The sequence below is a fragment of the Halichoeres trimaculatus genome, unplaced genomic scaffold, assembly GCF_033239565.1.
Source record: "Halichoeres trimaculatus isolate MK-OKI-2021-1 unplaced genomic scaffold, fHalTri1.1 fHalTri1_scaffold_10, whole genome shotgun sequence".
In the NCBI taxonomy this organism is placed as follows: Eukaryota; Metazoa; Chordata; class Actinopteri; order Labriformes; family Labridae; genus Halichoeres; species Halichoeres trimaculatus.
This window is the reverse complement of record NW_027437187.1, coordinates 26383541-26404742: the sequence shown is the minus strand read 5'-3', so window position 1 is coordinate 26404742 and position 21202 is coordinate 26383541. Positions and strand designations below refer to the sequence as shown.

The 21202-nt window shown below is 39.2% G+C and overlaps 1 protein-coding gene across 1 annotated transcript; it reads right to left on the bottom strand.

Annotated features, from left to right (window-relative positions):
- dhtkd1 (dehydrogenase E1 and transketolase domain containing 1) lies at nucleotides 1-16468 on the bottom strand. Its single transcript, XM_074678320.1, has 17 exons — nucleotides 15472-16468; nucleotides 15060-15212; nucleotides 12981-13192; nucleotides 12698-12892; nucleotides 12296-12565; nucleotides 10335-10506; nucleotides 10039-10237; nucleotides 9628-9940; nucleotides 9452-9536; nucleotides 9232-9371; nucleotides 8995-9145; nucleotides 8807-8913; nucleotides 5701-5865; nucleotides 5151-5233; nucleotides 4075-4241; nucleotides 1141-1226; nucleotides 1-1039 (listed from the first exon to the last, which is right to left on the bottom strand). The coding sequence occupies exons 1-17, from the start codon at nucleotides 15641-15643 to the stop codon at nucleotides 938-940; spliced, it is 2772 nt and encodes a 923-aa protein (XP_074534421.1). The 5' UTR covers nucleotides 15644-16468; the 3' UTR covers nucleotides 1-937.
- Nucleotides 16469-21202: the final 4734 nt, after the last annotated feature.

The following is a 21202-nucleotide window of genomic DNA, read 5'->3' as shown; positions in this document are numbered from 1 at the left end:
TATTTACAATTTGCATCTTTTTAAGATTCAAATTCAAGTCTGCTTAAACCAGGATTAAATAATAATAATGATCAAGTTGTTTTAGACCTACATTTGAACCATGAAATCCATCAAAATCAAACTTGAATAAACATTTAACATCAAAAATGTAACAACTCACTTTGATAGTTCAGAAATCCAGTTACAAGTACCCCTGTTCTTTTTACTAAGGTTATTTTTCAGGGTGTTTGAATCCAGATGCCAACAGTGAGGACTCATGATGAGTCCTCTGCCAGGTGAGCTTCTAGGTCGCTCAGCTTCTCACACTCTTACATAAATACTTGAAGGATAATGCTCGTAGTTTCTTTCAGTTTGTGATATTTTATGTTTAGAATAGCACAAAAATGACTCAGGCAGACTGGTTGTATGAGGTGACTCAGCTGTGTGTGATTCACAAATGTTGCTCTTACAGGTTTGATGCAGGAAAGTTACAGTCCCAAGTGCTAGAAATATGATAGTCAGCTAAAAGTGCTTCATCACTTTACTCGCATTGTAAACATTGTTTCAAGGCCTTAACTTTGATCAGGACTAAATTATAAGTTGTCTTTTCAAAAACTATAATGCTTTGTAAATGTACACACAGAGGGTACAGGCAGGGGAAAATTAAAGCAGCAGACAGGATTCATCCTCCTTTTCAAACATTAGTATTATGTCTAAAACCTGTTTGACTGGAAGAATATAAATTAAGTTATCAAAACTATTCTCTTATGCACTTTAATTTAAATTACTGACCAATCTAGTATTAAAACTGCACACCCACATCATCAAAAGGTCCCATGTATCTGCCGCGCAGCAGCCCTGCACATGTGGCGACGGTGTTTGTAGGACCACAGCAGATACATATGTAGTGTTAAACTGCTATATGTTCACCGGCTGTCACTGGTTCCAGTGTTTCATGTTAAGAGAAGGTCGCAGTGAGGATGGCTTCTTGTTGCTGGTGATGAAGGGTTCCAATACCTACAGCAGGGGCGGGCAGAGCAGGTCTGCTCACCAAGCGAAGCTGAGGAAAATCAAAGGACATGGTCAACATTGCTTGTGCTGCCCTCATTTAAATCCAGGTCGGATAGTTTCAATGCTGGGTTTTAGCGAAACACCACTCACCTTGCAGGCCAGCTGCTGCTCAAACCTGGGGGCCACAAACGACCAGGGACCCATGTTCTGAGGCTCCTCCTGACTCCAAACAAACTCTGTGGAGAGAAGTGAAGAGAGACGTTCCAAGTCGCTTAAAAAAGTATGTATCCTACTGCAATGAGTTATGTTTGTACAATTGTTTGCACATATGAGCATGGGTGAAAGGGTATCTGTAAGCGGAAACCTCCGGTCTAAGAATATGAGACAAAGCTGAAATGCTAAATTCTGTTGTTTCTCAAGTTTCCGCTTGAGGCTGGCTCCGGAAGTACCAGAAGTCACATACACACCAAGCCAAAAAAAGCCATTTTTACAGCAGAAATAAACCTGTTTACAACCTGGTTCAAAAACGTCTCATGTCTGAGTTGGGGGGGGGTTGTTTCTTACTTCTATGATATGTGTATGATATCCGTAAGCATTTCAGTAAAAGTATTCATTTCATATTAAGGCTGGGCAATTATGGCAAAAACCAAAATCACAATTAACGGAACCTTCCACCTCAATTTTTGTCTACGTGCAATTATCCCACTCTCACCTCAGTTTATTCTGTAAATATTTGTATAATTTTGGAACAATTAACTGAAATGAACATGGAATTGAAGACACATTTGCTTCAGCTAGAATAAAATGTTTTGTTAAAAAAAAAAAAAAAAAGGAAATTCAAATTTTCCAAGAATTTGTTTTTTTTCAATCTAACATATTTATTCTTCAGTGTATAACCTTGCAATGCCATGATCATGTCCAGCATGGAAAACCACCTTGTCTTCCACTCCCTCACAGTCACAAGGATACATTTAGGTACCTTAACAAGGTACCTTTTGATTTTATGTGAATTGGTACCCGGTACTTCTGACAGAATTTGGTCGGTACCCATAAAAGTACCTAGCTTGGTGCCCATCTCTAGTGGTGTGGTACTTCACTCATTCCACGTCATGAGTGTCCAAACAACTGACAGAGAATTCCTTTTGGGTACAAGCTGCTTGCGTAGTACTGTTGGCTCAGGGTTTTCCTGCGTGATGCTTCTGTTCTGAGACCTCCCCAGTCCTGCTAAGTCCTACTACACTCCAATGGCAATCACATTATCTATGTGTGTCAATCGAGCTGTCCACGGTCTGAATCAGCTCATAGTCCAGTTTTTTGCCGCATGTAAATACACTGTGTGTAGTGGACTGGACATGACAGTGTCATGGGGCTACTTCTTCCACTGCAGGTTTTCTGGAAGCCTTCACACTTTGCAACAACTGGCTACCTGTCCTGTCACTACACAACTAGTTGAGCATTTAAGGGCATGGTGTATTAGAAGACAGATAATTGCTAAAATAAAAATAATAGAATCCAAGCATCAAAAAAGTTAAAAGGTGCAGATCTACTGGTTTAATTGTGGCTTGTTCTTAAAGATTAGCTTCTTGAATTCTCTGCTGAGAGGAAAGTTCTCAGAACTTGGGCTGAAGTGTGTCTGGAGGGGAAACCACAAAATTTGAGGCTGAAGTAAAACCAAACTGTCAGGTTTTGTTCAAGAAGTAAGAAATCCTGTTTCTTCACAATGACCTTTGATTTACGCAAACTTCTAAAACACCCGGTGTCGGAACAAAACTTCACTTCCTCACGCTCATCTACACATCCTCCTGGGGGGAGTTACTCAAGAGTGTGACAGAACTGATGTTTGTCCATAGATCTGTGTTGTGGTTAGCTTGGATGTGAAGAAAAGTTGACTCCATTTTTTCTCAACCTAAAGCATAATCATGATAAAAGAGCTAGACTGGTGTAGAGCCGCTTTTATAAAAGTCAGCGGCATAAGGTAAATGTCGGGTGCCCCATGTACAGAAGCTATTATTGTTACAGCAGCCGCTACTTCATATCCCCACCATTTTTCCTGTCTTCCCTTGCTCTGTACTCTGCACATTTCCTGTTTCTCTTCATCTGTCACATCTAATAAGGGTAGAAATGTCCAAAAATATAACTTGAAAAAAATCTTTAGAGCAACAGTTTGTACACAGCCCAATTTCTCCCTCTGGAACCTTCTCCTGACAGAGAGGAGGATTTATCAAACCATGTGTCCATGTGTCATTACAGTGTTTCTTCCTCCTCTATCTTTCAGCTCTAACATAGAGGAAATGCTACACCATGGTTGTCCCTTGTTGTCCTTGCTGTGGAGTGCTTGTTATTTAACTTTTCCTTCCTCTGAACTGATGGTTTCTGTTTTTTTCAGAGCATCAGAAACAAAGAAGTCATGGGTGAAAACATGGATGTCGACATTGTACCCAGTGGTTCCTCATTCTTAGAAAGTTTTGCATGACAGAATGATGATCACAGACACAGAGAGGATTAACATTCATTTTGTTCAGCTGAATAACAAAAAAACACTCCTTCAGTCGCCCTGCAGTAAATTCCAGTCTGCGTGGCTCATACTTCAGATCCCTGTGTGTCAGATAAACTAATGCATTAGCTAAACTGGTTTCTCTACAAGATGTCTACGCCGTCTTGAGGACTCACAAATCAGAGGTGACTGTCAGACTTCTATTGAAGCCGCTGTATACAGCTGAAAAGCATTTAACTCACTATGAGTCATATCTGCAGCTGCTTTGGTAATTGTTTTCCTGCACGACGCGCTCAGATGGGAGACGAATCTCTGAAGATGTGCGTTAAAGAAAGATGCTTCTGAAGTAAACATTGATTAAACTGAAAATATTCACATATTCACTTTTCAGATTTGGTCAAAGGTCACAGCTTACTCTCAAATCCTTTTCATAGAAGACTGAAATCAAAAGCAGCATTTTAAAAAGAGAACTGAATCAGCTAAACCTATAATATGTCAACATTAATTAATTCAGTGCGTCTCCAAACAGTGACGTGTGTGTGTTATTTTTGGGTGGTGGTGGTGGTGGTGGTGATGGTGGTGGGGTGTACCTTTGGCATTGGGGTATTTGGCGAGCTCCTGTTGCAGAGCCTCCAGAGGGAACGGACACAGCTCCTCCAAACGGATGAGTGCAGTGTTCTGGTTGGCTGCTGATGCCTCCCTCTGCTTCAGCAGAGCATAGTAATGCTTCCCTGAGCACAGCACCACCTTCTGGACACTACATGGAACAACAACAAAAAAACGGTAAGGCTGAATGTTTGGATGAAGCTTTGCAAGATTTTCTGTTTTCTGTTTTATCATTTTTTCTTTAAACAAACTGGATTATCCTCAAGTATTTAAATTAGTTTTACTCTCTTTTGTGCCTGAAAATGTCTGAATATTTTGTGTTTTTAAGCTTATTTTTGCTTCGTGACATATTTCTCTTTAATAATTCTGCAGTGATTATTCAGGATTTTTTTTACACCTCAGTAAAGCAGCTTGATTTTTTTTAGTGATGCACGATATTATCGGCACAATATCAGTATCAGCTGATAAATGCTTAAAAACACGTTTATAAGTATCGGCAGATATGAAAATTTCTGCCGATATGCACAGCCGATAAGGTGCTATTCAGTTAGGATTATTATTATTTTCCATCTGAAAAATAAGCTCCTTAAATAAAATGTAGCACTTCATTTATTTGCAGAGCTCTGTGTCTGTCACCAGGTTGTTACAGTAGCTCTAAAATAATCAAATGCAACTTGGTTATGATTAAAAATGCATTGTACATTTAAAGTTCATGTGATCTAAAGAAATTATTTTTCTGTATTTCAATACTGAATGTCTTGAGTTTGAAAAAATAATACATTCCTTATTTATGGTAAAATCAAATGTTTTTTGTCTTGTTTTATGTGTGTTTCTTAAACAAATAAGACCATCACAATTAGAGTAACACATAAATGCCAGTACAGGATAGACTTAGCTTTCTTTACAGGGAAAAAACAAACAAACTTGTGATTATCGGTATCGGCCAAAGGGGGTTTTCGATATATCGGCATAATCGGATATCGGCAAAAATCCAATATCGTGCATCCCTAATTTTATTGTATTTCAATGCTGCTTTATAAAGAAACTCATCTTGCCTCACCTTGCCCCTGAGACTGAGGTATCTCCTATCACGGGTCTGAAGGATGTTCCTGGAGCCAGTTCAGCCAGACTGGAAACTGCACCCTGAAAATAGAACAAATATAATTCATTGAAACATAAAATCTTGGAAATTTTTGCTCTTCAAAGTATCTGACTGTGGTATGAATAGTTTGACTCTAATGCAATGCTTCAGCAAACACACACACACACACAAAGCAGAAGAGGTATGAACATCTGTGACAGACTCCCTGCTCGCCTCAAGACGCTTTTTCTTTAAACTGACGTGCTCACTTTGATCACAAGAAACCTGCACTGAATCTTTTCTTGTTAGTCTAATCAATCATATTCTTACGTCGTCATTCCTTTTTGAAACTCTGCCTTTTAAGGTGATTCTGTGTTTTGAAAGATTCAGCATGAAAACCTGGTCTCTGTCTCCATGTTGTATCCTCTCTGAAGTTTTTTTTTTAGCATTAACAAAAAGACAAACATAAAGAAAACTTATCTGAGAGAAATTTTGGTCCTGCATGAGATTTCTTTTTCAAAGTGCTTACAGAAAATCTGAGCAGAGTCTTGGGTCCAACCACGATGAGCGGTTTGCGGAAGTTTCGGATCATTTGTCGTCTGAGCAGGTGGAAGTACTGAGCAGGCGTGGTGGGGTTGACCACGGCCATGTTCACGGTGTCGCTGTCCACACCCTCCACTTTGCTGTCACACATCTGAGAGATAAAGAACAAGAACGAGTCAGGAATCATTTACAACTTGAGTAATGAGTGACACAACAGAGAGCACGGTGTTCAGGTCGGACATATGCTGAGCAGAGTCTGAGAGAGAACAGGGATGAAATTATACAAAGAAACAAGAATAGCAGAGAGAGAGAAGTTTGAACACGCTGTTCCTCTGAACCAGGTGTTCTGAGAGAAGCTCAAATTCAGCAAATAGGGACAAAATGAGAATTTCTTCTTTTTTAGATAATCATGAATCATCTGTCTGTGCATTCTGTATTATAAAAGCTGGGCCATATGCACAACGCTTAATTTAAAACGTTCACTGCGTCTGTAATGACCTCATGCTTTCTACAAAGTGCTCAGCATTTACCCTCCATAACCTTTGGAAATCTTCTCACTTCTGAGTGACACTCGTGCTCTAAATGGTTTTCTTAAAGCCTCCACTGGTGGAGAGCAGCCCCATGCTGCAATGACTCACACTTAATGATCAAACAATTATAGCTGTGTGACATTTACAAAGATGGCTATGATTTCATCCACCCATCCATTATCTGTGCAGCTCATCCCATTCTGGATCGCAGGGGGCTGGAGCTGTGTTTGGGCTGGAAGCTCAGAGCGCTGAAGACAGGTCACCAGCCCATCACAGGGTTAACAGGTAGACAGACAGACACTCTCACACCTACAAGACTTAGCATGACCAAGTAACCTGGTGAGCATGTCTCTGGACTGTGGGAGGAGGCAGCACATGCATAAGTTTTAATGGTGGTAGATTTGAAACCAGGTACAATAGATCTATCATTCCTTGGCGTAAAAAATCTGAGGAGTTAGACTTTCATGTTGCTGGTTCCTTCCACTAATGTGTTTTCAGAAATCCAGTATAAAGCATAGATGCATTATGAGCATTATGATCTAGTCTGCAGTTGTTCACATCACTTCCTACATATAATACATTTACATTCTTGAGGAAACAGTAATGACAATTCTGTATTTAGAAATATATGTGTAAAATTTTCATTTCTTTTTCAGTTAATTGCACTTTTTTGTCAATTTATTTAGTCAGTCTGGGCATTAGTCTATACTAAACATGCACCGATCAGTGCTGATTTCCTTAATTTTGGGGGATCGATGATCAGTGATCAGTGATTGGTGATCAGCCCATCCTTACATATGAAACTGATCTTATATACCTCTGGGAAGCTCTGACAGTCAGCCATTGTCACTTTTTGCTCTGAGACCTAAAACTCAGAACACTTTGTTGGTTGTTTAAGTTAAAAAGTAAAGATTTTATTGTTTCACAGATATTGTTCAATGATTTTTACTAAAGTAAGATTGGAAAGGTGTATGCTGTCAGTTATAAAAAATAAAAAGTAAAACATTTATCGGCCCAAATCAGAATCGGCAGGTCAGGCTTTTAAAAGATCCGCGATCTGCCAGAAAATTGTGATCAGTGCAACCCTAGTCTATACACTTTATTAAGTTTTGGGTATAAGGGTTGTATTGGTGACAGCAAAAGTTTTTTGCAAAATAAAAAATGACACCACAGCAAGGAAAAATGTAAAGCTACACTCTGGCAGACTGTGCAACTAAGATCTCATTTTAGAGCTCACTGCAGTTTAAATTCAGAGTCTGTGTAAAACTGTTGCAAATGATGCTATGATTTTGAAGACAGCTTCATTGCTGCTATGATTTTGAAGAAAGCTTCATTGCTGCTGAGAAAAAAAAATCTTATTGGTTTCATTCATCAGTGGTGTGTGAGTAACGTCCTCTGTGCTAGGGCTGAACAATTTATCGTTTTCAGATCGAAATCGCAACTTTAGACAATGCAATTTTGAGATCGCCAAAGCAGCAATTTTTTGCAGCGCTCCTGACTGACTCAGGATCTTTTGTGTCAAGTATTATACACATTCTGTTTTACAAATTTGTAGACAATCTATATGTCAAAAGTGCTGGTAAGCAGGTCAGCAACACAAAGCCTCTGTTTATGAGTAGAAGTTGATGAAAACAGATTATTTATCATCACTATTGATTATTAAAAAATCGTGAATTGCAATATCTGCCAGAGAAATTAGATCTTTTCCTAAAATCGTTCAGCCCTACAGCCCTGAATATTCCAAAGCTTGATTTGAAGAAAATCGTGAATCGAATTGAAATCACAATATCTGCCAGAAAAATCGCAATTCAATCTTTTCTTGGAATCGTTCAGCCCTACTCTGTGCTGCTTTGCATTACTCTAGACTGAAGATTACATGTCTGCATGCAAACAGCCTGCAAATCAGGAATCAAAAAACAGTTTTCTGTGTCTAAATTTATTTTGTGTATTACCGCAGGGTGATGGTTTTGACCTGTGTCAGTCCAGGAGGTCAAGGGGCTCTGGTTTACATATTTCAGCAGAAACTTTTACTGTATTTCTAGTCATAAAAAATCTTCAAAACTACAAAACATATTCTCAGCATTGACTATAGTCAAATATTAAACCCTCACAAAGACTTCCAGGTGATTTTGGTTAATTATTAAGCAACAGCCAATAACCTGCAGGACCTGAACATGTTACCACTGCTTTCAAACATCAGCTGACTTCACTCTGTTTCTCTGCTGCTATCACACCAAACCTCACTGTTACATTTTGATTGATCCTTTCAAAGTAAACGCTTGGGCAATACTGTGTTGTTTTTCAATCAGATTAAACAGATGAATCAAAACATTTAATTGTGTGAAAAAGTTCAACATTTTCCATCTGATTTTTAACAGGATGAAAATTTAACATGTTGTGAATGTATTGCAGACTCAGTACTTAGAGACTGAGATTTTTTAAAAGATCTTTTTCTAGTTTCATGATTTCTAATTATGGCCTCCAGATACTAAAAAATCATCTCAAAATGTCAGAAATGAGAAATCTGTTCTGACATGGATGAAATATTTTAGTCCCACTGACCTGCAGGAAGCGCTCCATACGACAGGACGAGTGTTCAGGTCCGGCTCCATCGTAACCATGAGGCAGCAGAATCACCATCCCACACTGCAGCAGCCATTTGGCTTCACCTGAGGACAGACAAGTTTCAATTTAATGCATGAAGACTGTTAAAAAGTATCTGACACATGAACACTGATTCAGAGGTTTACCTCCAGAGATGAAAGTATCAAAGATGATTTGCGCCCCGTTGAAGAAATCTCCAAACTGAGCCTCCCAGATAGGAAGCAGCTTGGGCTGTGCTATACTCATGCCATACTCAAATCCAAGCACGGCCTCTTCAGACAACGGGCTGTTGCACACCTGAACAGATCAGACGCTTTGTGTTTCAAGTCTGGATGTGTCATAATTAAGACACGTTGTTCTGTTTGATCAGATGAAGATCTCACCTCCAGGAAGCCTGTCTGCTGAGGGCTGATGTGGTTTAAAGGGATGTACATGTCGTTTGTTTCTTGACACACAACCATGGCATGTCGCTGACTGAACGTGCCCCTTCCAACATCCTGTCCGCTGATTCGAATATCAAAACCTGCAAAAATAATTATAGAAAATAAACAAAAACATCCCTGAAAGCAAAAAGAAATTTGCTTGTTTTCTGTTCACTCTGACCTTGGGAGAGGAGAGAGCCAAACGCCAAGGCCTCTGCTGTGGACCAGTCCAGTTTGGTCCCATCCTCTAATTTCTGCAACCGAGCCTGAGCTCACAAAGAAGAGGAACATCATGACGTACGTATCACTGTGTTAACATCTAATGATGTGATAGAAACAGGCAGAGTTTGGCTGTACCTGCACGTGTGTCTTCACCAGGTGGCTGTGCACCTGGGTTTCCTCAGGGATGTCCACAGATTTGGCTCCAACAAACTGCAGCAGGGGAACGGGGACACCCGTGTCCCAGGTGGTGACTTTGGTCTGGGGTTCCACCAGGTCCCCCCAGCGACCCTGCAGGTTGGTTGGTGGGGGGCTGTATAGCGTCATGTTGGACAGCTTGTCGTTGAGCATGCCGTAGTACTTGGACTTGATCTCATCTCGCTCTGCGTCGGTCATCAGGCCTTCGGAGATCAGCTGGTCGGAGTAGGAGTCAGGGACACTCTTACGAGAACTGCAGAAATGTGGCAGCTTTTGATTAAAATACAACACACAGTACTTCAAACTTTTAACACCAGTGGTGGAGGAAGGAGAAAAGGTGCAGCAACTGACCGGATGATTTTGTACATGGCTGGGTTGGTGAAGAAAGGCTCATCCAGCTCGTTGTGGCCCCACTGGCGGTAGCAGATCAGATCTAAGATGACGTCTTTCCTGAAGCGTTGCTGATAATCTACAGCCAGCCGAGTGGCCCGCAGCACCTCCTCTGCATCATCACCGTTTACATGGATCACAGCACAGTTCACCATCTTACCTGTCACACACACGTAAGCGTCAGTTTCTGGTTATTACCAAAAGTTAACCACTTTAACCTTTTTGTGTTACATGTTCTTATTGCATGTTTGACTGACCGACATCACTGCAGTACAGAGAGGACCTCCCTCTCTCAGACGGAGTGGTGTATCCCACTTGATTGTTCACGATGAGGTGGATGCTTCCACCAACTCTGTAGTGAGGGAGGTTTGAGAGGGTCAAAGTTTCTGGGACGATCCCTTGGCCGGAGAAAGCACCATCACCATGGACCTGCGAAGCAGAGGACAGATTGTGTTGACATTTCAGAAAAGCAGAGAAAAAAAGTTTAACAAGACTTCATCAGTTTTATTTTATGGACATTGAACATTTTGCAGGTCATGACCCCATCATTTGAAACAAAGCTGACACACTGGTAGGAAATCAGGCTGGCAGAGCTGGCATGTCTGCAGACTAGCAATGTAAACACGGTCTGAGCAGCTGCTCAGGGGTTTTCTGCCAATGTTGTGTCTGTGACCTGGTTGTGAACCTGTTTGACACTAAGCTTAAGGACATGCTTATTCTTCTCAATAAGAACAAGGAGAGAGAAAACTGGAAACTGACAGTCTCAAATGTTTCTGTGTTCAGTTTTCTTGTTGCAGAAATTCCACGTTTAGTGGCCTCGCTTTTTGACTATGTGTCTGCATCAACTTCATGAGCCTGCTCCACTACAGATATTCAGGGTGTGTGACAATTTGCACGCCTGTTTACATTCTGTTGCTTTACAGTAACTTAAATCATGTGCATGATGTTTCTGTCATAAAAACAATCTTATTATGAGCTGACTGGATTTTTATCCATAAATTAACAATGGAGAAGAGGTAAAAATTTAAAGTTTTACTTCTTTCCCCTTCTTTTTGGAAATGTAGACAAAGTTAAATCAGTGATCTCACTTTTTTTTTGTTTTCACTTTGGATTGTTTGCAAAATTGGAACGTTTCTGTGTTCCTACTTCCTGTTTGACTAAAGAATTTCTTTTACATTTTTCAGATTAATCAACTGTTTTTTTTAAGGAGTCATCAATGATTGATTTCCAAAGATTGGTCTGAGTGAATACTTAGAATCTGCATCAAATACACATCATTTTCATGTTGAATCTATCATCAAATAAAAGGCTCCAGCGTCCCGGATCATCAAATTAAGAGAAGGTGTTTCAAGGTTGGTACTGACTACAAGATCTATGTGTTTTAATGTCCACTGACAACTGTAACTGTTACACTATTCCACTATTTCACCTTACATGCATTTCATGGTGCTCATTTTTTTTCTGACACCGGCAGAGCGGGGTCTCTTTGCTCTGAACACCTGTTCTGTGCTTGCAACATGTAACTTGGGTTGAGGGTATTTCAATTTCCACTGAGAGGTCCTAGGCATTTCCAGACTCTGCCCCCGAGCAGAAAGCCCTGAAGGTTAATGCTCTTATTTCCAAACCATAACTCATCTTCTCATATGTGTATTCTGACAATAAGGGATGGGACTGTAGAAGATTTAGAAAGAGGAAATAAAAGAGAAAATTTGATGAAAAAGTTAATCTCTGACTCTCTTTGAGCTGTTTGAAGGGAAATCAGAGTCTGAAGTTTGAGGCGGTTCTAAGTCACCCGAGTAAAAAAAGAATTCTGTGGAAATGTTGTTTTTAAATTGAATCAATCTTTTAAAGTTTACTTTGATCGTGAAAAATTTTCCTAAGTTGGTATGACTGGAGCTGCTTGCAACAAGCAGTGACAAGAGTCCTTCAAACAGACTTTCTTATCATAAGTTAATTCCTCATAAAGATCAAATTAGTTTTTTTTAGCTGGAAATTAAAATTTCAAGTTTTATTTTGCTTTGTACGAAGGCATATTGCTGCCATGCCAAAAATGAAAAATAAAATCTCATCAGCATCACATTAAAACATGATACTGAATTTACATAAAATAAAAATGTCCCATCTGTCCCTCTACTCCTAACATCAATTAAAGGCGTTGACACTTCTTAAACTGTGTAAGTTTGATGTTCTTTGTTGTAAAACTTGCTGTGACCATTACCTGCAGACAGATGACCTGGTCACCTGGCTGAGCGTTGTCTTCAGGTGAATAGTCCCCCTCTTTCCTCAGCTGCTGCCTGGCTCGAGCTTTTCCCTGAGCCACAGGGTTGATCGCCTCCAGGTGGGATGGGTTGGGCAGCATGGTCACATGCACAGGGTGAGCAGCTCCGAAATCCAACTCCACTGAGGAGGTGAGGTGAGACAAGACGTCCCCGATGGCAGGCGAGGTGTCAGGGAATTCACTGAGGCCGCGCATCTTCCTGAACATGAGCTGAGGAAAACCATTGAGGAAGAAAAGTATTGTTTATGTGATCTGAGACTTTATGCTGGGGGTTGAAGGTGTGTGAAATCAAATCATCTCATCATGTCACGAATAATTAGAAAGTATCTTGTGCTGTTTAACCTCTGGTGGGAACTGCAGCAGGCCTGTCAGGAGGTTGAGTCGGCCCCTGTGTGGCATGCCGATGACAATGTCAGTAACTCCGCTTTGTGCAAACTGATAGAAAAGCTCATGGAAGAAGCCCATCATGCTCTCTGCTCCCTCTCCTCCGTAACGTTTCACAGTAGCAAACTTGGTGGCCAGAAAGTGGTCGAATTCCTACAATCAATAGAGAAAATAAAGAATTTATTTATCAAAATATGACTCTGACAGATGATTACAACACTTCCTTCTTCTTCTCACTGACCTGAGACTCCAGCATGATCTTCGCCAGCTGCTTCCTCTCCTCTGTGGAGAAACCTTTCATCTTGAGTTCCTCAAAGCGGTCAGCAAACCACTCCCTCTCCTCCAGACTGCTCAGCTGGCTGGTCTCCACTGACAGGTGTCCACAGTATACTTCCTTCAGGTATGCATGAACCTCTTCGACTGAAGCTTCAGCTTTGCCAAAGTTCCGCAGACCTGCAGGAGGGAGACACAACGGATTTATCCTTGTTTATCCATTTCTTTCTTCTTTTTCCACACTTGAGTTTTTGTAAACAGGTACAAGTAGACAAGACAGCAAAGAAAGAGCACAGACAGGAGGTCATCTCCATATCTTTCTGTTATAATAGTGAATAGTGAGGTTTCTTTGTCTGGCTGCCTAGACCTCTTCACTGTTTGTAAACAGTTATGGCTGCACATGCATCTTTGCAACAGAAGTGCAATGGGTTGTCAAGCTCCATGAGGGTGTTAGCCATCAAAAAACACATTTTCCCTACATAACACCAATTTGATGGATGGTGAACATCTCACAGGTTTGTTAGAAATCAGTGCGTGGATAAAGAACATCAACAGGTGGACAGACCTGGGCCATAATAAAATAGGCATAAAACTACATCCTGATAGAGAACTGCACCAAATATTTAAGGTTATCAATGTTTTTTTTGTATTAAGATCAGGGCTTGACATTAACTTTTTTGCTCACCAGCCACTGTGGCTAGTATCCCTGAGTTACTAGCCACTCAGTATTTTCACTGGCCACAATTTGTTGTTGGATAATTATGTTCAATATGATTAAAGCTGATGATGACATGCTAAAGTTTACTTAAAAAAGATTTACAACCTCTTTAAATGTAAATGACCCCTATGCATACTCAAAACAAGACTACATCAGTGTTAAAATCCACAGGTCCTTAATCAGGTATTCAGCTCTGATAAAGTTGTGTGGAACATTGTGCTCCTTTCATATGAAAATATGCAGTCTATTAAGACATAATAATTAAAACAGTAGTTTGTTATTGCTTATAATAAATTGGTAAAGGGGATTAATTTAACGGATAAAAACTCAGCAAGAGACACTGTCGGGGTGTTGTGGCTAAATGTTTTAACCCGAGTCTGACCTGACCCCTGTCAGCAGTGACGTTGCAAAGGCTTCCACAAATGGATCAATGATGAGCAAACGCTTTATGCAGGCAGTACTCATGGGAGTTGTAGTGTTGTGGTCTTATATTGCAGTTGGTTTATTATTTCAGATGCCGTTTGAGAAAACTACAATTAAACGTGTACATAAAATTCAACCCACCAAAGTGGCTAGAGGGAACGGCGGTGTTACCAGCCACTGCCGAAATCCACCCGCATTTGGCCGGTTGGTCGGTGTTAGTCTCAAGCCCTGATTAAGATTACTAATGACACTTGTTTAGAGTTTGATAATACACCATAGTTTCTGTGAATCATAATTTATAGGTTCACTTATTATTTACTCTACATAGTGAGTCCATATTTGGTCATAACCTCAGCCCCAAACCAACTATTCATTAAATAAGCAAAGTAAAAACTGGATTTGGAACATCAGCAGATAAAATTGCTTATTTGTAGTCAAACCTGGTTAACTGAGGTTGGATAAAGAAGATATATAATGACAGCTGCAGACATTGCTGGTGTTCCAGTGCAAAGTGTGACCCTGTTAACTGGTGACTGTCAGCCTAGAGTCACCACAGTCACTCCTAGCTCTCAAACACAGGTTGCTCTGCAATGGTCAGAACTTGATAGAAGTTAACTCAAAGGTATTGTATTACTTCTGACAACTGACCACAGAACAACCAGATTTTTTTCGTGCTGCTTACAGTTTTAACACAGACCCACTTGTCATCAAATAAACACCATTTAGCCTTTCTTTTATAGCACTTTTAATGTTTACTAAATCCTATCATCAGTACAACATTTCCTACACTGAGTCATGAAAAAGAGAGACTTTACTTCTCTAATTCTAGTTCATTAAAAGAAAACAATATGTTAAATGGGAACAAAAAACTTGTGTGTGATGCATCCATCTTCAGTTGTCACCTACCTGAGGTGTTGACCTGTCCACTGATGGTGCCACTCAGCATGTCTATCTCCGGGACACTGTCAGCCACAGGTTTCTGAGGTAGTAGTGGGTTAATTTTAGCATATTTGTGTCCATGTTCTCTGTATGCCTCCACCAGACGAGCCAGACCATGATCTGATCACAGAACCAAACAGAAAGCAGCTGCAGTCAGGATGAGCTGTCTCAAACACCGCACACTGCAGCTTTAATGTCAGCCACGATGTGCAGCTTTGACTTGACATAACATCCCTCTACATCAGCAATGAACCAAAGAGAGACTATTCATTATGGAAGCAAAAACGAACAAACACCCAATGTAGCTACAAGTAAAAGGAAACGGCTTCACATTGTGTCGTTAACTTTTCCTCACGGAGTATTATTAACCCATACTGACCTTGGTTCAGCGCCGCGATGCGCTCACTCTGCAACTTGTGCAGGCTCTCCGTCTGTTTGGGTCTGTATCCGTAAACACCTTTCTCTGTGTGATAACAGCAGCTGACAACCTGCCGAGCCACACTCGGTGGTAGTCTGCTCAGTGACTTCTTCAAGAATAATACCGCCGACATGTTTTCACAGAGAATTAGAAACCTTACAGTCTGCTAACACCACCAGCTACAGGACGGCGGCCATACTGCCGAGAGGGACGGCGTGGGAGGAGACGCCGCATTGGAAGCCGATTGGACGGAGTTCCCAAACTCGTTTCACCACTCCGTGACGGGAAAGTATTTTTCTTTGTGTTTTGACTATTTTTTTCGTAAACTTACTAAAAACATTTGTATTTAATCAACAGCATTTTTTTTTATTATTTTAAAAAGTTATTCAAAGTTGTGCCCGTGACGTAGTGCAACAAGTGTCAACAAGAACTACTTGAGATGCGTTCACTTAATCCTCGTAAATTTCAAAACCGTTTATGACAGTTGGGATTCAGGTGGGTTCAGAGCAGCTTTTTAAAACTAACTTCCTGCGATTTTTGACGTACTTCGAATTGATTGGTAACTTTAAAATCCCATTTGACCTCATAAACTAGAAAGACAGACCTAATACGGAAACGTAGCCGGATAAATTCAGCAAAATGTTGCAGCCAAGTTCATTCGACCAACAAAGTACCTCCCTGAAAAAAAAAAAAACTCGTGTTTTCAGCTTGTAAAGCCTCGTGACGACGAAATATTTCTCAAGCAATTTTGACTCAATTTGGCATTATACATATAAACATAAAAATGTATGTATCTTTTCACAGTTTATGTTGTCCTCGTGACGTAGTGCAACAAGTGCCGATCAGTAAATTTTGAGATGCGTTCAAATGTGCCTTGGAGATTCTTAAGTCTGTATTTTGAAGCAGCTGCTTTAACTGATTTTCATTTAGTTTTTTTTTTAATCAATTCATTCATATAGTTAGTTCGTTTTTCTTTCATTTTCTTTTCTTCTTCTTCTTCTTCTTCTTCTTTTTTTTTTTTTTTTTTTTTTTTTTTGACGTACTTTAAGTCATTTGTAGCCCAAAAACCTTTAAACGAGAAAAACAGACCTTTTATTCAAAAATGTGCCCAATGATATGGAGAAAAAATATGCTGCAAAATAATTCCCTGAAGATTAAAAAAAAAAACTCAGAAGCACATAAAGACACCTGTTTTACTTTTCATTTTTCCTAAATTACATTTTCCTGCTTCAACACCAGGCTAAGATTTATAGCCAAAGCAGAAAGAAAGAATATTTTGTTATACTCTTGGATACTGTAGCTTCACCACTGGATGGAGACATTTTACATCATGTTTTAGTCTGAGGCAGAAGTAAATCAAGAAGAAAACATTTGCTCTACATGAGTCATAAATAACAAAGTTCTGACTTTATGTAATAGTATTTGTTAATTGGTAAATGACATCTGCAATTTTGTCCATGTTCATCTACATCAGGAGGGTTAGGGCTTTATTTAACCTTCTTATCAATTTATACAGTGGAGCAATCTCATGATGGTCCTGACCGAAAAGTAATGATTGTTATTGTTTTTTATTTTTTCTACTTCTAATATCTAAAGTTATTACGATCATTTGCACCAAACAACAACCTTTTTGTTGTTCTCTGTCATCTCTTGATGTCCAGTTCAACCAAAAACACAATTATTGTTATACATTCAAAGCTTAATCTAAAGATAAATTAGATTTTACTGCAGGAATATTTTAGAATGAAGCTTTGAATAATCATGATCTGGAGAGCCAAGAACCATCACAGATATTTTCAAGAGTGTTTTTTAAGAACTATCACTGGTCACTGTCATAATTAGATCTGCTGTGTCAGAGACATCATCATTGAAAGCACTTTATGTTGTCTGTACTATTTGTAGACATCATGTAAGTTCGATCAGTGAAGTAGCTGATAAAATCATTGGATGAATTCTGTTTTTCTGGAGCCTTTTAGGAAAGGGAGACTGCCAGCGACCGTTATTTTATCAATCTGATGGTCATTTACATGTGGTCCAAGGAAATGGTCGAAGAAAAACCCTCTTACACCTTTCAAAGCTTCATGTCTTCAGATGACTTTAATACTACTAGTGAAGCTAGGGAGCAGCTAGTGTTTAATATCTTTGCTTGATGAATATTTCATCACAGATTCATTGTTGATCCTTCAGAAATAATTATCATATCTATTCAGTCTCTTTGAGCAGAAAGATAAACAACTTCAAATGAATTCAAGATTCACATTATTAATCCTGATAATCATCACTAACATTTATTCTTGGAAAAAATATTTATTCAGTCACCAAAATCTTGATTGTTTTCAATTAGGAAATATATCTCTGATAAACTGTCTAAGTGAAAAGGGATGTAATAATGTGAAATCATTATCCTTCCAACACAAGGTCAGATTAAAATGTACTTGTAATAAACTCAATGCTAGTAAGGTGAACTTTTAAATGATAATTATTTAACTAGAAACTGTGCAATAATCAGTTCTAACCTGTGTAATAACAAAATATTACAGCTTCTTAATAATCATAGCATGTTAGAGTATAGCTTCACACAACAACATAGACTACTTTTAAAAAGTCTATTTATCTTATGGTAGTTGTAGCTTATGCACTGAAAATGAGCATAAGATATAAATTCAGTTCTCTTAACTTCATTAAGATGTGGTATTACGTTGTTTGTCAGCAAACATGGGCATAGTCTAATGAGATTTCTGCAAGATCTTCATGAGACTTACTCAAACTGTGACATCACTAGTTTGTGAATCCCAATAAAAAGGGCAAATGTGCCATTTGAAAAAGCAAAACAAGTTTTTTTTTCTTTTTCAAAAGGAGGCTTTCAGAATGCTTGGGGGCTTAGCCCTTCATTACAAAACACAACATGTTTGATACATGAGTTCATAATTGCTAATTTTTTAAGAAGTTGTAGTTACAATAAGATCAAAATGGTCACTTATTTTTTAAAATTAGTATTTTATGCATATTTTCAAAAAAAATAGTGCAGGCTGTAAGAAGTTTAAGAGACACCAGCTGGAGATTTTTAGCTGTAAACCACTTAAAGCTGCTGTTAGGCTTTGGAGGGACAATTTGAGGAAGAAAAAAATGAGCATTACATGCCCACCTTTATTCATTTTGAAGTGGTGCGTATTTGCTGACTTGAAGCTAAGCAACACCTTAGAGCTCAATTTCACACCTCAGAGCTCACACGAAGGTTAAGGTGAACCTCTGCATTGGTTACAGGTCAATAAGCAAAGAGAAGCACAACAAAGAGAAACAAGTTAGCGAGACAGGACACACAAGGGGAGGGAAGGGTGGATTGTAAAATGTCTTTACAACACTGGACAAGCACGACGCACAAAGACACACACAGTCCATATTAGGGGATATGGTTTAATTTGGAGACAGAGGCAAAGAAACACACCACACATGAACAAACATTGACCAAAAAAGAACATATAGTTTTTCAGCTTCACACTCTGCTATGGGAAAAAAGAAGGAAAAAAAGTCTACACAGGTAAAAAGCAAGGCTCAAACTAAACAGATAGTTATCTTTTGAACTAAGACAATTATCCACACAAGTTGTCGAAATTCTGATGACCATTAAACTATGTCGTGGACAGCACAAATACTAACATGAAACTTACCACGATTTTAGAGGATCCCAACCCCCCCGTAACTGAAATTGATTAACGAAGTGAGGAACACGTAGAGAAATCAAAATCAGGCATCTTTTTAGAGACAACAAAAAAACATCAACAAAAAATTGCTTGACACCACCAAGAGGCCAAACTCGAGACCTGGTCAAGGCGAGGCCACATTGAGAGGCCAGACAATTTTTTCCAATATAGATTTTTTTTCTTTAATTTCCAATATAAAAAGCTCCACTGGTACAAAATACATATGAACAACCAGTTGTAGAAATTGGAAAGCCTGTGTTTTTTCTTTTTTTTTTCCTTTTTCAAAGCCCACCCAGTTTCAAAAAAATATTGCCTGAACAGAAAAAACTGCTGTATGTATAATACAGATCACATCAAGATGCACCCACTTTGGCTTTCAAGACAAGGAAAAACATCGATTAAATTATTGGTGGAACATGAACAAAGTCCTACCGATTATCAGACAAGAAAATAACACGAGATTTTTTTTTTTACTCTCCTCACTTTTGTTTTGGATCAAGACAATATCTACAGAGATGCAAAGCTACCACACTGTCAAAAATAGCACTTCAGAATATGAAAAACACAAAACAGAGAGTGATTGTTAGAGCTTGAACAGGATTTGTGATGGAAGCCCCTGAAGTGAGTCAGTTCCTGTTGGGACCGCTGTGACCTGTACATTGTGCTTTTTTTTTCTTTTTAAATTCATTCACAGTAACACTTCACCATACACATTTCACCCCAGATCAGCACTCATTTCAGTGTTTAGACACAGTTTGATCGTTTCAAGATCTTACTAACATGGCACCCTACATTTCTCGCTTCACTTTAAGCTCAAAGCATCTTTCCTCGGTCTGATGTGACTCTCCTCCCAACATATCTGATCAACCAATAGTTTGTATAGCAAAGTGTTACAGTACATGTGTACACACTAAGAAAGAGGTTTAACCTTCAAATGTATAGGGAAGTTTATTGTTTATCTACAATTTCTTGAAACAGCTGTTCAAATTGAGTACATCACAATACACATTTACCAAAAACGCAACACACAAAGTGGGAGAGGGGAGAAGGAGGGGGACATGAGCAGGTGACAAAAGCTTTCATGACACTGGCATAAATAGACAAAAAAAGGCTAACTGCAGCAATCTCTAAACCAAGGCCTAATAAGGATGTGTAGGCAGTTTCTAGACGTATATATGGCACTTTGAATATTGTATTGCATTTGGATAGAAAAAACACACTGTAAAAAGCACATGCCCGTATTAAAAAGTGGAATCAGTGGTACCTTGCTAGTTTTGGGATTATAAATCACACACAACATTCTGCAAAAGTGTTTAGCTCCCACAATTGTGCTTGAAGTTTCTCTTACAAAACTACAACACTTTCCTCCAGCACTGGTTCAAATTTGGTACCTTTTTTGTTGCTTTTTTTTATTCTTTTTAATTTTTTTTTGGAATATTTATATGTATTTTGAGTAAAAGGAAAAAAAAATCCAAACAGAAAAGGTCAAATGGTGACAATTGTGCATTGCGTCATAATCCTGTGTGAGTGTTGAGTTTCACACACAAAAAAAGCCCCTGAGTTGACAACTCTTTAGCGCCATCAGGTATGCAGTTTTAGGGAACACTTCTTTGGGGTGGGGGGTGGAGGGGGTGAAGTGGTTTTTATTTTGTAGTACAAACAGACAAAATACCACCCCGGTAAAAAAAGAAAAGTGTAAACTTTGTGCTGAAAAAATGGAATGTATTTGTAAACCAACACTATTGTGGTGATTTTAGTAGTATCAATGTGCTGTGCATCGTGTACGACTGAAACATGATATTGGAAGTCACTTAAAAAGAACAATCAGCAAAACGTAAAAAAGCAAGTGTCTATTAAATGTGCAGAGACCCACAGGTGTGTGTGTGTGTGTGTGTCGTGTGTCTGAGTGATCTCTTCTTCAGGGGCTCCCACATTTGCAATCATAGAAAGTGTACTTTTGTGTGCTGCAGTATGTGTGTGCGTGTGTGTGT

Excerpts from the sequence above, each read along its gene's own strand:
- dhtkd1 (XM_074678320.1), bottom strand. The coding sequence starts at position 15,643 with ATGTCGGCGGTATTATTCTTGAAGAAGTCACTGAGCAGACTACCACCG. Across the intron at positions 15,213-15,471 it reads CATCGCGGCGCTGAACCAAG|ATCATGGTCTGGCTCGTCTG; the intron begins GTCAGTATGGGT and ends TTCTGTGATCAG. Across the intron at positions 9,146-9,231 it reads AGCAGACAGGCTTCCTGGAG|GTGTGCAACAGCCCGTTGTC; the intron begins GTGAGATCTTCA and ends TGATCTGTTCAG.